Source organism: Pinus tabuliformis, chromosome 1_1, assembly GCF_031772625.1.
Source record: "Pinus tabuliformis cultivar Carrire ecotype Pingquan chromosome 1_1, CPIR1, whole genome shotgun sequence".
Classification (NCBI taxonomy): domain Eukaryota; kingdom Viridiplantae; phylum Streptophyta; class Pinopsida; order Pinales; family Pinaceae; genus Pinus; species Pinus tabuliformis.
The window spans coordinates 643946096-643962181 of NC_142297.1; the positions used below are offsets into that span (position 1 = coordinate 643946096).

Consider the following 16086-nt stretch of genomic DNA (forward strand, 5'->3'; position numbering starts at 1 on the left):
GTATGGTTCAAAAATATAGTTGAGGTAAGTGTACTAGAAAACTAGGTTTAAGATTTTATAAAGATTTTTTAATAGGAACAAATTATGGTTAGTGAAAAATTTTAAGGAAATGTAACTGTCTTCTAAAATCTAAAGTTTTCATGTAGATTGCTTTAAATAATATAATATTGGTCGAGGACGAGTGTTAGAGAAAACAAAAAGAGACGCTTAGCATAAGTCTTTTATTTAAAAATGGTGAGGAAACAAACTCATGAATTGTGATTATATAAAGTTGGTTTAGAAAGACGTGGGGTATTAGTTTGTTAAAATGTTGTCTGGGTTAGAGTCTCAATTGAAGGTCTAAAAGATTGGACACGTCAAATGGATTATGACATTTTGAAAGCTCTTCCTCTCAGTGTGAGTTGGGGAGTTTAGTTATCTAAGAAGGTTGCTCTCTTGGAGGGTAAATCTTTATTAACCTTACAATGTGTTATTTAGGGAGTGAGTATAATCAAGCATTTTCCTTCGACAAATCATGTTAAACAACATCGACTTATTAGAATGGAAGAGATTGACAATATTATATATTGGGCCTAATGGTGTCTCCCATATTTTTTCACAAGCATGGGGGAGGTCTTCTCTTCCTAAATGATTCACATTTTCTAAAATTCAAAGCAACTTTTGTTTGGGGGTCAAACAATGGCACTATTTTTTTTTAACCATGTTGAATGGGTAACTCATTGGAGTAATCTCAAACAATGGCACTAAAGTAAACACTTATAGTGGCTACTAAGTAGGGGGTTTCAAAATTACAAATATTTGAAGACTTACCTATGGTAATTAATTGGATGTGAGGTGAGAGTGTAGTGGAGAACTTCCTTCTTGGACCAATCTATGAAGAAACTCTAAGAATTAAAGAAACCTTTCATTTCCTCACTTCCATGTCTACAAGGAGCATAATGTTGAAGTCGGAAAACTCTCAAGAGAGGGCATGTAGTTGGAACTAGACAAATGGATCATTGAGGGAGTGAAAAAATGATCATCCATTGTACTTGAACATCGGCTATTATGCAGTTATTCAAATGATTTATATATATACATATTCCTGCATTGAGGTACTAGTTTTATCTCGTGATAAGGCATGGCATTTAAAGTAAGAGATTGTATAGAAAGGGCCTATATGTGAAGATTTCCGAGCTCGTGAATTGGATATATAACACGCTACAAATTCTTTTAAAACTATGAAAAACTTATGAGAGATAGAAAAATGTTAGATTAATAGATACTTTTCAGAAGAATAATAAATTAATATAAAAAAATAAGAATCTATAAAATAAAGGATATTATTTTATACTAAAAAACTATAGAAAATGCTTATTGCAAACATCTACACATTGTAATGTTATTTTGACTATAAATAAAGTTACAAGTTTTTTTTCTTTGTTTTGCTAAGAAAAAAACTCTTTATAATATTTTTCATATATAATATTGAGAATTAAAAATCTCCTCTATAAAGATATACGTAGATTGTTTTATAATATTTTTCATATATAATTTTGAGAAATAAAAATCTCCTTTATAAAGATATATGTAGATTGTTTTATAGCCATGACATTGTTTAAATTTTAATAATAGTAATTGAATTGTCAATATTTTTTGTTATCATTTTATGATGAAAATATATAAACAACAATGGAATAAGTAATAAAAAAATAGGACAAATAATTTTGAAAATGTCTTTTATATTTAATTATAGCAAATTTAATGAAAATATTATCATTATGATTTTTTTAAGAAAAAAGCTTGAAGGTGTACTGATTTAGTTTTATTTGATAGGATTGACCTCTTACTTTAAAGATGACTTTGAGTATCTTGTTTTTATTTTAACAAGAGAGCCACTGCCGTGGCGGTAGTCCCTGCAGGGGTCTGCCACAACCACAATGCAAACTCTTAGAATAAGCAAGACATAGAATAATCAAGACATGTAGAAAAGAAGCCTAGAACCAGCAGTTTCAGAAAAAGCAAGCTGTTGTTTCACCTTTCTTAACTGTTTGTCGTTGGTGTCATTTGTCGATTGTATAAGCAGAAGAAAAATCGTACTTTAAGGCTTAAGCTTGTCGTGACATTATTATTATACAATAAATATTATGTTCATCAGACACATTGCCAAACTTATGGTTTAAACATTATATGATTTATGCTTACTCGCTTTCTCTCATATGATTTAAATATTTAACCCACGAAATAGAGATGGAACCAAATGTTTTTTTAAAAAGTGTAACCATCCGCAGGTCCGTTGTTCCTTGTGTTCTAGTTCTAATAGGGTTGGAAATGCAGAGGTAGAATCAATTAGTTATAGATACAAGCAGTGATTAAGCGATTTCCAACTCAGTTAAGCACATTGATAGCCAACTTAGATTCTAAACATTATGTTAGGAAGTCAAATCTCATAAGCTTGTGTAAAATATAATAATCTTTTAAATAATTGCAATATTTTAGGGAGGTGTAGCTAAAGACAGAGAATAACTGTGCATGACGGAAAATGTGGTTCAAGAAGTGTCGATTCTCAAGTAAGGAAAAATGTATGGCAACCCGAGGAAAAATGTATGACAACCGGGACAGTTCAGAGACGTGGCTAAATACAGAGAATTACAATGCATGACGGAAATGTGGTTGAACAAGTGTTGATTTTCGAGTGAGGAAAAATATATAGAAGGAAGAGGAAAAATGTACGACAATTGTGATAGTTCCTCATTCCAGAATTATCTTCTGGGTGAGATATTTGAGCCAGAAAGAGAGCCGGGACATGCAAAAATAGATTTTTTTGTATGAAAGCGGATGAATAGCATTCAACGTCTGAACAACACTCATAAACATGTTATAAAGAGATTCAAAGTATGGTTTGGCAGTACAGCAGTTCGTATATTTCATAATGGAGAGTGGAAATTGCACAACATGGCAACCCTCACAGATCTTTCCTTGTTTCTTTCTCTTGTTGTTGCTTCGGGTAAAGCTGGGCGTTGCAGTAAATATTTCAAAATTACAGATTAAATTATTTGAAGATTTTAGAAATATAATATTGATTTGATTAGTTTTAATTAGTTTAAAATATATTTGTGAAAGGGAAAAATTATTTCAAATAATAGAAAATTTTAAAATAATTTCTTAACTCCAAATTTCCAAGTGTTATTGAGTAATAAATATTCTGTCAACCTATTATTTAAAAAATTAATATTACTAACTTGTATTTTAATAAAATTCATTGCTGAATTAAATGCATATAAAAAGTTAATATTACTAACTTGTATTTTATAATAAAATTCATTGCTGAATTAAATGCATAATTCAATAGAAACGTTGATTAAAAGCATCTTTGTTAAATCTATTTGTTCCTGCGGCAACTACACTGTTAATATCATTTCATTTTAGGAAAAGTAAAAAACAGCCGATGCCGGACAACACAGATAACATCGTTTCATTTCAAGAAAGGTAAGAATCAACCCGCTAATGTCTGACCGACCAGTTTGTACAGGATTAAATTCGGAAATTGAAAACACAATAACTTGAGATTAGCTTGTGATAGTGAGATCTTCAATTTAGACATTAGTTAATATTAAACAATCTAGGATCTGTGAATGTGTTATTTGACCTCAATCAAAAAATTGAGGGCCGATAAAGAAGCTACGCCGGCGAGCCGCAGGCGGTATGTCTTTCCAGGTTTCAATGTAGGGCGAACATTGGCTGCTGGTAGCATTCCAAGTTTTACTGTTCTCTACCGAGCAGTTGTATTTTCCTCAGCCCTCTATCAGCAGAGACTGCAATATCAACCCACAAATTTGCGTTTGTTCGTTGAGTTTCAATCAATCGGGATTTCAAACAGGAGTAGCAGGGAGACAATATATATACTTAAGTTTCCCCAACCCAGACAAAAGGATTGGATGAGAGGCCCACAGCCTATTGGTACGTACTAGTATGCCACAGTCATCGAGGATGATGGTCAGTAATTTTATAATATATACATATTTACTAATTTTGAAAAAATAATAAAGAACTTTTAAATATATACATATATAAATTTTGAACAAATAATAAGGAAAAGTGGTCTTAAGAGAGTTACATTTTTCATTTTTAAACAAACTCAACCCTTTTATTACATTTCTTCAGATGTGCACACAGACCTTGATATTGAAAAAATAAGCACTCACAGACAATAATTTTGAAAAACAAAACTAACATGTAGTCTGACAGAGAAAGGTAGTTTTGAGAAAGGATGGAAGCCTCATGGAGAATATACGTGAATAAATTTTATTTTATTGAATGAAAATACCAATGCAGAAATCAATCAAAGTTGTTCAATACAAGAGGCCGAAAGTTGTTCAGGTTTGTTTCTTGAAAACTTAAGTACAGACTGAATCAAAATCGTTAAGATTTGTTGGTTGAATTTCAACACTGCTATTTACTCTTACCTGTTCATTTGTCCGGAGACAATGCAAGTTTCTTTAAAGTTTCTCTATTATGGATTTCAGAGAGAAATCACACTGAATCTTTATTGATTCTTCTATAATCTATATTCATTTAGCGAGAAATTTAGAAGAGCTCTGGCGAAATATAGAAAACTACAACCCAAGCAATAATTGTGGTTGTTCAACTACAACCCAAGCAATAATTGTGGTTGTTTGAACTTTGATGTACCTTCATCCCTTCATAATGGACTTGATTATGAAGTTGACGCAATCATTTGCAAAAAATTCCAAATATGCATATGATCCAAAGATGAAATTAAAATATTATTAATTGTGAGCTGTGATGGTTCACCATCGAGATCAAAGTAAATAAATAGACCTACGTTCGTCACCGTGACGTAATGATCATAACTGTTTGCTGCAATTAATTTTGATCTTTTAAATATGTGAAATTCATGATCAGGTCTAACCTCGAGAGCAGATGAATAAACAAAGAAATCAGACAAACTGTGTTTCATATAATAAAAACATACAGGCTTACAGTAAGTCGGCCCTCTGGTCCCAGTGGATAAAGAATCCCACAGTCTACCGGTCCACATGCACAGAAATGACCATCATAAACTTTAGTGTTTTCATCATAATAGGAGCAATATCGTACTGGAAATCTTAGTAGGGAGGATAAAGATTCATGGAAAGCCCACCAAGGCGGAAGAATATTATTAAACAGTCACTCTTCTCGTTGGCAGGCTCCAAAGCTACCCGAATACAATGCCATAGGCAGATAAACTTAGACCCTGGTGCTGACTAGAGCCAGATCGGCTAACAGACACTCAGTGTAGTGTAAATATGCCGGTAGAGCTACATCTATACCTATATAAGTAAACAGGGGAGAGAAAAACGAATCCGATATACATGGACACAGATTTCGGAGAAAAACAGAGAAGCGGTTCAACCTTCAGCAACCATAAAATGAATGTTACAGATCATTATGTGCGTCCTTAATCAACCAACCTTAAAACCCAACACAAAATAGATGGAGATTTGAATTTGCAATTCAAATTTCCTGTTCTGGATCAGGTTCTTTAGCCTCGGCGGAGTAACACTAAAAGGAATAAATGACTCCGTTCCTTTCCCACGCTCCCTAATTTACATAAAGAACCCAGTTCTTATCTACGGGAATGGATTTTATATTATTTAGGGATATGAGAATATGCGGTATATTATCGGTTTGACTAAAAAACAGAGCAGTATCTTGAATTTCAAGACATCGAAATCGGCCTTATTTAATCTAATGTCTTTGTTGCCAGTCTCTTTCGAGTCTATCATCAAATAGGAATCACACACTATACTTGATTACAGAGAGGATGCGCGTCACTATACCTAAAAATTATCCATGAGAGCTTTTGCATTAAAAAAAAATCCATTAAGCAAATTGACATATAGATCAACTACGATACAGGCAATTAGGTATTGGGAAGGTACCTTAAGGGAATAATATTCCATAGCAGCAGTGCTCACTCTGCCCTTTCCAGTCGGTCCTCTGCACTCCCTATACTTGCGAGGACGCTGGAAGTAAGAGAGAAATTAACAAACAAAATGCCATTAGCCAAGAAAATAATTAATGAACCATTGAAACAGATTACAAACCGTTGAAACAGATTACAATTGAAATCAAAATTACCCCAAAAGATAAGCACATCCCCAGAAGTGTTGGGACAGAGTTGCTAGGTACCTTGCAAATATGAATCAACTCTTTGCACTCAGTGCTCTGCCTAGGAAACAGGAAAGAATAAATAAATAAATGAAGAACTATTATTGCAGAAAATGTAGAAATATTCCATGAATTGTTTAAACCACAAGATCCAGCTGTGCAAATCTAGAATGACTACAACTCTAGGTTGCAAGAAGCATGAGCAGGCCTCCAAAACAACGTAAGTTTGTACAACCCACATTTGTGGGGATCCACAAGAATACAAACATAACCCCACAACCCACAGAGCCAAATTGTTGAAGACATGAAAATGGTGAAAGAGAAGAAATGAAGGGTATAGTGGGGATATTGAACCATACAAATCAATACAGAGGTCAATAGAAGCAACCGTTGAGTTAACTCAAGAAAAACGGTCCTTAGACACACACGCATTCCACAGGTTTCCCCATTTTGGAATCTTGTAACAATCTGTAAATATAACTATAGTGAAAATAGCTGTGGAGATGGCTTTTGTTCCTGCGCCTATCACTTCTTTGCAAGCCCATTGGTAGTGGTTAAATTAAAGCAAGTTAGAACTAGGATAGTGAGATCTTAGCCTATAGGGCAAAGTTGCAAGAATTATTTGAGGTAATTACACAATATGATGGATGGATTCTATGGTCAGAGTGCATAGGAACCTTGGGGTTACTCAGAGAAAGCTTTATATATTGATTTGGGAATAGAGGTTTTAAAGAGGTTTTCAAGAGTAGCATATCGACTGGAAATGAACCTTAAAGATCCCATTATGCACTCTTAGTTGTAGCAGGTTGTTCTGAACCAGGGCTATTACTATGAAAAACCATCCAAATTTTCTAGTCTTAAACAAATAGAGTATAGTGGGATTTGTCAATTATACTTGAACAATTCTTACAAAGAGCAAACAACAATAACTATCCATATTTTGGCATCAGCGGATAAGAAAAAGAACTGACACCAATTTTTCTCTAAAGAAGTCTCACTATTATAATCTAGATGGAGAAAATGATGTCAAGAAAATTCAAGCTACCCCAGTATTTGAAGATCCAGTGTGGCCTTGTACTGAGATGGTATTTCCATAAGTGATGCAAGGGCAAACTCAGTCTCCTTCCTGGATTGAGCAACATTCTTCGACATAATCTCTGTAAAGTTCACAAACTGCAAAACCAAAAGAAAAATTACAAATTAAGCTGGCAAATTAATGCAAGTACAGAAGTACAAATTACACAACATTTCTCTCCATTTTTTAAAAAAACATGTCAGATAACCTGGAAGTTGTCAAATGCTCGAGCTGGAATATTATCATCAAACTGCCGCATCATGTCCCAAGGCCCATCTCCCACTCCAACTAAGACAATTGATAGTGGACATTTACTGCAACAAAAGCGATATGTTCAATGTTAAATATTGTGAACTTCCAAATTAAACAATGACCCTACACTATTTTATCAATACGATTACCTGGCTTCCACTATTGCATTGACTGTATTCTGTTCTTGTGTACTCAGTTGTCCATTGTCAGTGTCAACACTTCTTGTTACCTACACAAAATTATCAGCCATATTATGATCAAGTGCAAAAAGCTTGTGCCCAAGAGGATTTGAAGATTCTACTTTTTGTCATGATAAAAAAAACAACAAACTGTGCAGCATCAAGGAAGGTTATGATCATGATTCATGATTAAGGAAAACCACACTTAATGCACAAACAACATGAACAACCATGCTCAATATATATATTATAAATAGTGCAGAAATCTTGTACCGAAGAGGAATTGAAGATTTCTAGTTTGTATAGATCCAACCAACGATGAAAATGTAAAACTTTACACAACAACAAAGGCCATAATGACAATTCACAAAAGTTTATGTTTAGAACCAAAACAATACTAATGACCATAAAAAAAAATTGTGCCTAAGAGGACTTGAAGACTCTCATTAAGATTCAAAATAAGGATCAAAACTTTGCTCACTGTACAGATGCAACAACAATGCCTGTAAAACAATAATAACACCCATTGCTCTCAAGGTATGTGGTATAAATAAATCAAGAAATGCTAAAATTTTTGACTAAACAGACAACAGACAAGGCAGTCCCTTCATCAAAACTAACAAATCATTTTAATAACCAATCCATATAGAGAAGATTTGCAACCTGTCCATCTGCAATTATCAAGAGAACATGGTACTGCCCACCACTCTGTTCCACAATACGGATTGCTGCTTCAATAATTGGGGCAAAAGATGTTGGCCCTAAATAAGAAAAGAACATACAAGAAATGTATAAGAAAACACAGGACATACGCAACATATACACATATCAAGTAAACCAGTCAGACACTCTTTCCTAGCTTAGGGCTTATAATGCTAAAGGTAATTAATCTTCATATCTTCAGGTGGAATGTCAAAGTTTCATTAACCAACCAGCCAGTCGAAGATGTGGGACTATCTCCCTGTAGCGTCTCAACGCTTCTTCAAATCCATTGCATAACCTATCATCTGGATAGAAACTAAACACACTTTGATCATGTGTCAAAGCTGTGAAAGAAACAACACGTTATTAGCAATAACCATATTGTTGCATATGTTATGAATTCATGTTAACCAACATAAGAAAAATAAATTGAGCCAAATTCAAACAAGATTTTCAATCGAAATAGAGATCAAAACTTGCCATCCCCAAAACCAAAACAAGGGATCAAGCTGTCTTCGTCAAATACAGATAAGGTCCTCCCAATTATCGAAATCGCTTGTTCATAAGGGTCTGGAGTGTCTCCAATGTGGTGCAAGCTTCGGCGATTAAAAGACCTTGCACCTAAAATCCATAACAAAATGTTGAAGTGGTGACTTTAATTTGATTTGGATTGAAAAGTAAAAAGCCTGCAGAATTATCAACTTAAATTAAAAAACTGATTGAAGTTGTATTCAATATATATGAGCTGCCTACAGAAACACACTAACAGTTCTTGAGCAAATAAACATAGCGGGCCACATTTAGATAGAGGCAGATTGGCTATTTTAAAATTTTAACTTGCATGAAAATTATGACATTAAAAACTTCAGGATCATGGATAATAGAACTTACTTGTCCACTCATTGCTCTTAGTGAAGTCAATCCCTACAATCAAATTGGAAGATTCGAGGCCAGCTTGTGCAAGAGCTGCAGTCACCTACAAAAAAGATAAAAATAGAAACAAATCAGAGAATTCTTCCCATAGCGCTTATAACCATAACTTATCAAGCCAATTCACACTGAAATACATGTGATAATACAAGCTAATTACTCAAATATCATAATCAGGTACATCAAAACCCATGCAAAGCCAGTTCTTTAGAGCATTACAATCTGATTAAACCTTTGACCAAAATTGTTGCGTTGTTTGTTGACCTAAATAAATTACTTAATTGTCTTGAATTAATACTACTGAATATGATCTCAACAATGAGCATTATTTTTCAATTCAAATTAAGTATTCCACTGGATTTAAATGTTTACTAAGCTTTAAGAAATATGAAAACCGGTGAAACGAATAAGTTATATAATCTAAGGCACATATCTGATTAATAATAAGAAAAAACCATATGACTTCAAATCCATCACAAAGAAATGACAACAACCCATCCTGAAAATTCATAGTAAACCCTTAATTTTTAACATATATGGCATCCAAAAACCAAAGTGCAAAGTAGTAAACACTTAATTTTTAACAACATATATGGTATGCAAAAACCGAGGAGAGTAAGAATACCTCATCAAGTGAATTGTAATTGTCAGCGATTCGGGAGTATCTCCTTTGCAACTTCTGTTTAGTCGCTGGTTGTGCTGGTTGTGCATAAGTTTCCGATGGAACTGCTGGTGAAGGACCATAGGATGAAGAATGCCATGCTGGTGAAGGGCCATACGAAGAAGAACTGTAACGCCTCGGGCGAATACATTTTGAATGTCTGCCTCCCATTGCCTAGATTTTGAGTTTTTGCAAGGATTCGCAGGTATGGCACATAATATTCTCCACAAACTCTAATGAATTGAAGATAAACTTGCCTCAGAAAACATAAACAGAATCCCAGGAAATTGGATCTGAAAAATGGCAACATTATAAAAGGATTACCAACATAATAAATTAGAATATTGACATTAAAATTGCAACATAAAGAAAACGGTTCCTGGAGAAACAGTTTTTAGACATGTTCATTAACCAAATTAAATACAACTTATTTGAAACTTTTTGATCTTGTGAAGAAAAAATATCTTTAAGACTTGCCAAGCTAAACATTGTAGCTTTTAAACATATATATATATATATATATAATAAGAAGTGGATCAAGCTTCGGAAGTAAAGGACAAAAGTTTGCTGCAAAACCCGGCCTTGCTACTAAAAATAAATTGATAACAGAAAATCCCACCATTTCTCGCCAATCTCATACCAATGAAAAAGAAACAAAATTAGGAAAACAAAATGCGGTGATATATACCAGGTTGTAAGTACAACTCAGCACATTTACAGATAACATGCAAATCCCATTAACACTCGATGCAAGAGGCCTCGTGCGTTCAGGATGATGTTTTGTAACAAATCCTCGGATTTCCGATATTTAAAAATACACAGAAGGCAAATCCACTCAAAACAGAAGCACAGAACCCTGCTCAAGATTGAAAATTCCACCGAGGCAACTTCTGAGAGCCTACCTTCTAGAATATTACGCTCTGAAGGCAGCGGAAGAGAACTTTCTCCGTCCAAACCCTTCCACTGATATACAAAGTAAGCGGAGTTGCAGTGAAGCTCCTGTTATGATTCCCGATTCAATGCCTTAGAAAGTCTCTTTCAAAATCGAGAATCCACGCTATAATGCAATTTACATCAGATATACACTTCACAAAGGGCTAAGACAGCAGGAGCTCGGAAACAACATAAAATAATCCCTCGCCGAAAACGTTTACCATCTTGAAAAATTCAGGAAACTTACAATGAACTTCAAATTTGACGGCATGGAGGGCATGGAAGACCCACAAACAACATTTTTTTTCGGAAACTTTACAATTTTATCATATGTATATAATTTCATTCAGACTTTAAAAACAGAAAACAAGAAAGTCCGATCAGCACTATTTTGAATAAGACTAGTTCGGAAAAGTTTAAAAGCTCACAAAAGAATGACTCCTCGCTCTAACACAGTAAATTTTTCGCAATTCCTTTAAATATCAACGGTTCCTTTCCTTGCGATGTAAACTGGAACTTTCCTCTACAACTAAAATAACAAGATAATATAGCGAGTTTTTTGCGTGTAAAACTAAGTTTCCTCAATCTGAAGCCGAAGAGTTGATTTATTCAACCAAATTTACCTAAAGCCGGCACATATGAAGCTTCCTAAAGCCAAGTGCGCTCACGGAACAGATCGAAACAACCCAGAAAGTGGTTGGGACCAAGATAGTCGCAGAAGCGGGAATTCTTCCAAGTTACAGTTAAATATTGCGGTCGTTTACTTAATTTCTCGGGCAGATCCTGGAAATGGAGATGAGGGAAAGTGGGAAGGAAGGAAACTCATTTCGAGCATGAAGTTTTGATTGAAGACGGTGGAAACTAGAGATAAGCAATGGAAATTGTGTCGATCAATTTGGCTTACAGAATCACCTTTCCTTCATAAATTAGGAAGGTACCTTAATGTGGTAGCGAGCTACTTGAGAGGTGGCAGACTGTGGCAGACAGTGGTAGCCAGCTGCGTGAGAGGGGGCAGCTATATAATAAACTTTGCATGCACCTAAGTTTCATGTTTGTCACCATAATTTTCCAGACTTTGAATAAAATACAAATTGGAAATGGTATATAAAATGACAGAACTTTGGTTAAAATAGTATTGCCACAATTTTCTTGCATCGGGCCACGTGAAGCCTGCAATAAGAGGTACAATGCGCTTTCAGAGTTAAAACTTTGGATAAAATTTAAGTGAACAAAATTGCAAAGATTAAACTTTGGTTAAAACACAAGAAAACATAAAAAAAAACGGTCAACGGATGGATTAATAGGCGGTCAAACGTTCGATCGAACGCTATAGTCCGAGCAGGGACTAATAAGTACTAATAAAATTAAATTATAAAAAATGGTTGTAATATACTTATCAACAATATAAATAAATAAAATTATAAAAAATAGTTGTAATATACTTATTAACAATAAAAATAAATACATAACTAGTATAAATGATTTAAACTATCCACATGTAACGAAAACATTATATAGAGTTACTAATGTCCCGTGGAAAAAATTCCAAATTCATACACTACGATTTTGGATATCGATGATTATAGTTGCAGTAAATTGGGTTATGCCTCTCATTCCTTTATATAATGGAAAATGGTATGATATTGTAACTTAAGGACTCAAAGAATTGATGACCCACAAGAGAAATAATGGCATCAAAACCCTCAGTTTCATTGTTTTGATGAGGTGATTTTGTAGATATGAATTCTTTGCTTTTGAGTTGCTTCCATAGAAAAAGTTGATCCTAATCGTTGCTCCAAAGCCTACCATCAAGGCTTCATATTGTGTGTAGAAGAAGATAGTGCATAATTGCTAGAGAAAACTTTGGTATATAGTTATATAATTGAAGCTCATAAACTTTAATGGCCAGTAGTTAAGAAAAATGGTTAAGCTTGAAAGAATATTAGAGTTATTGGAAAATCTAATCTTGTTCACTGCTGACAACACAATCGAAATCAACAAATCCGCTCTTGTTGACATTCAAACATGTCTGCAACATACACAAGAAAAGATTGAATTTTTGCAGCTTGAATCACAGCTACAACAAGAGGAGTTACAGAAGTATAGTGATCATTTTGAACTGGTTTATATTCAAAACATTGAAACAAACTCCCATAAGAAGCAAGTTGATCCAGTGCCCAATGAAGCAGCAAAGTCACATGCAAATGCAGAAGTTCAGTCTGCACTTCCCAAGCCTGTCATCAAACCTTGGGAAGAGCTAGTCCACAACAAGCACATAACTGGTCTTGGATATGACAAGGATGTGTCCTTTCATATTCCAGATTACTCAAAGCCCATCCAGTTTCGGAGTGTTGGATTCATTCATGACAGTTCACCTTCAATTGTTCCAAAGTCTTCTCCTCTTCCACATCAACAACAACAGATTGTGAAATCCCAACACTGTGACCGAGTTGGCCATGTGAAATTTCATTGTTTTGATCTTCATCCATGCAAGCATTGTGGTAAACATACCCATTCTTCACACAGATGCTTCAAAAACAAACCTCCTGCAAGAAAAATATTCATCTTGGATGGATCGCTTCTTGGCAATGGGCTTCAACAACCAAGAAGATATTTTTCTCATACAACAGGATTTGTTCTCGAATATTGAAAATTCTTACAGTTGATTTTTCTCCATCATCTCACCTTGTATCTAACAGGGGGGGAAATGATGGTCATATACAAGCTTCAAAGCCACATCAAGCGAGCCTAAGCCACAACCTGCCATACCATATTCAGGGTTGTAGCCAGAGACGAAGATGCCCCTGAGCATGCCTTCAGTTGGGGACACTTCCTCTAGTAGAAGACTTCATCTTCTTGCTAGTTTTGGAAGACTTCCAGGAATTGTATTAAGCATTCCAGAGTTTTTGGTCATCCTAAAACCATCACAGGTTGAGGCCTCCCTTTTTAGGTTGAGGTTCTCCCTTTTTATGTGTGGTGAGACTTCCCTTTCAAGGTTGAAGGTTTCCCTCTTCAAAACATCAGGAGCACTTCCTCTAACAGAAGACCTCAACCAGAACTGGACTAAGCATTCCAGTGTTGGTGGTCATCCTTAAACCACCTTCCTTTACACAAAGCACCCACAATTTTAGCTGATTTCTAGGTTGGAAACTGTATCAACTTTCTTTTTGTGACTATAAAAGACATGAAAAATTGAAATTTAATGGAGCTTTGAAGCCTCACAATACACTAGCCAGTTTTAAATCATTTATGGTTAAGTAAGCATTTCTTGATCATAAACTTGATAATTATGCTAGAGTACCCTAAGACTATTAGGCAATGGATGTAATTTCCCATTGCTAACCTTAGCCCTTAAATTATCAAGTAAGCTTATGTCCAGTTATTACAGAATGTTCCTAAGCCCCAAATGTAGGATGATTCTAGTTCTCCTTCAAGATCAATGAGTATCCACCCCTGAATCTAGGTAACACGTTAACAAACATTGCACTAATCACTTTTATTCAAATCAAATACGTAGATAACATCATTTAAAACACTATTCTCAATCTTGAGTTGATCATATACTTTTTCTCCCACAAGGTTGTCTTGAAAATATTTTCATGTAAATTATTTTTAAATATACCATGGATTATGGCTCCATGCATGTCTCACTTTAGGTGTTATATTTTCATGTAAATTTGTTTTAGATATGCCATGGATTCTTTCCACTTGCATATCTTGAGGTATTACCATCAATGCTTAGCCTTTGCTCTCCATGGACTATTTTCAATATTTATTTCCTTTGTAATTAAGTCTAAGATGCTTAGGTAATTATATAAAATACATATTAACAAGTGTAACTTAAGGAGTTATAGTGAAAATCAACCACATATGCAATATACAAATCTAACTTACACCATGTAAACCTATTCCAACATTTGAAATTAGAGAAGGGTTTCACACATCATTTTCTATCAAAACATTTATGCTTAATTATCTCATAGAAGATATTGTTATTACCATCCTATGACCCCCCTTCACAATATTCGCTCCCCCTACCCAACGCACAAATCTCAACATGTTACACCCCTCCATTAAAAAATATCTTTCATGGCATTGCTAGGATAAGAAAATCCTACTTGATGAGGTCCATTAAGCATGCACTCCTCCAACAAAAGCCATCCATTTCCAATGCTTGCACTAATTGACATTGCAACTGTAATGAATGCCAACGCACTTTCTTTCCAATGGAGTGGAAACCCATTTACCCAACTCCCCAAGTAAGTTAGATGAATGGGATAAAAAAAAAAATATTCTTATTCATTTTAATTATCGATCTTATGTTTGGGTTTGTACAAATCATTTGAGATTTTCAAATTATCCTCGAAGCCTCATAACTAGGGCCTTTTAACCTCACAAATATTTGTTTGTGCATACACATTTATACATAGTATGATACATGGATCGAGCCTTTCCTTTTAACATTCTCTCACACACACACACACATATATCTCTCCCACAACCAAAGGATCCCACAGTTCCCAACCAAATTAAACGATCACAAGCTAACCACGTCATCCCGACATTTTCATGTTAGTTCTCCTTATGCCTCCAGAACACGTCATCCCATTTTTCCTTCATCCCAACGATTCCTGCGTGCTCCTTTGTTACCCGTCGGGGCCTTTTTACCGGACAAATGTGTATAGTGGGGCCGCATGGCCTCCTTCCAATTAATTTGCTACTCAGACTTTATCTTCCACTACAGATTGTGCCACATCACCTCAATTCCTTAGTCTTGACGTCCTCCCTCGCTTCACCTCTTAATACTTCTGGGGTTCTTCCATTGGGATGAACTGTCAGGTGGGGCCACCTTCCCACCAATCCAGGTGCATACTCTGCCAACACCACTTGACTTTTGTTATCTCGCATGTGTTATCCTAGCATTCATGTTGCTTCCCATGCGTGCACTCTAGGATGGGACCTTCGAGCCACGTAGGATTTGTGGGCCATTCCCTTCCACTTGTTATTTCTTATGATTAGATCACGTGGTTAAAACACCATGTCATCCTATCAGTTGCTACTCGACTCTCTCTTTGTGCACTCCTTTTGCACTTCCAGGGTAAGGCCTCTGGGATGAGTTGTTAAGTGGGCTCCACTCCCATCCAATGAGACGCCCACTACTTCCAAGTTGTAGGCATAGTTGGCCCGCACCCTACCAGCCC

General features: G+C 35.2%; 1 protein-coding gene across 1 annotated transcript; it reads right to left on the minus strand.

Annotated features, from left to right (window-relative positions):
- Positions 1-6876: 6876 nt before the first annotated feature.
- Positions 6877-11752, minus strand: LOC149214992 (E3 ubiquitin-protein ligase RGLG2-like). The gene is made up of 10 exons (XM_089391026.1): positions 11509-11752; positions 10855-10951; positions 9917-10245; positions 9253-9337; positions 8842-8982; positions 8592-8705; positions 8323-8420; positions 7630-7709; positions 7437-7542; positions 6877-7326 (listed from the first exon to the last, which is right to left on the minus strand). The coding sequence occupies exons 3-10, from the start codon at positions 10121-10123 to the stop codon at positions 7195-7197; spliced, it is 963 nt and encodes a 320-aa protein (XP_089247152.1). The 5' UTR covers positions 10124-10245; positions 10855-10951; positions 11509-11752; the 3' UTR covers positions 6877-7194.
- Between the last annotated feature and the right edge of the window lie 4334 nt (positions 11753-16086).

Coding starts and splice junctions, on each gene's coding strand:
- LOC149214992 (XM_089391026.1), bottom strand. CDS start 10,123: ATGGGAGGCAGACATTCAAAATGTATTCGCCCGAGGCGTTACAGTTCT. Junction 8,706..8,841: donor TTGTTTTGGTTTTGGGGATG/GCAAGTTTTGAT, acceptor TTTCTTTCACAG/CTTTGACACATGATCAAAGT. Junction 7,543..7,629: donor AATGCAATAGTGGAAGCCAG/GTAATCGTATTG, acceptor CTTTTGTTGCAG/TAAATGTCCACTATCAATTG.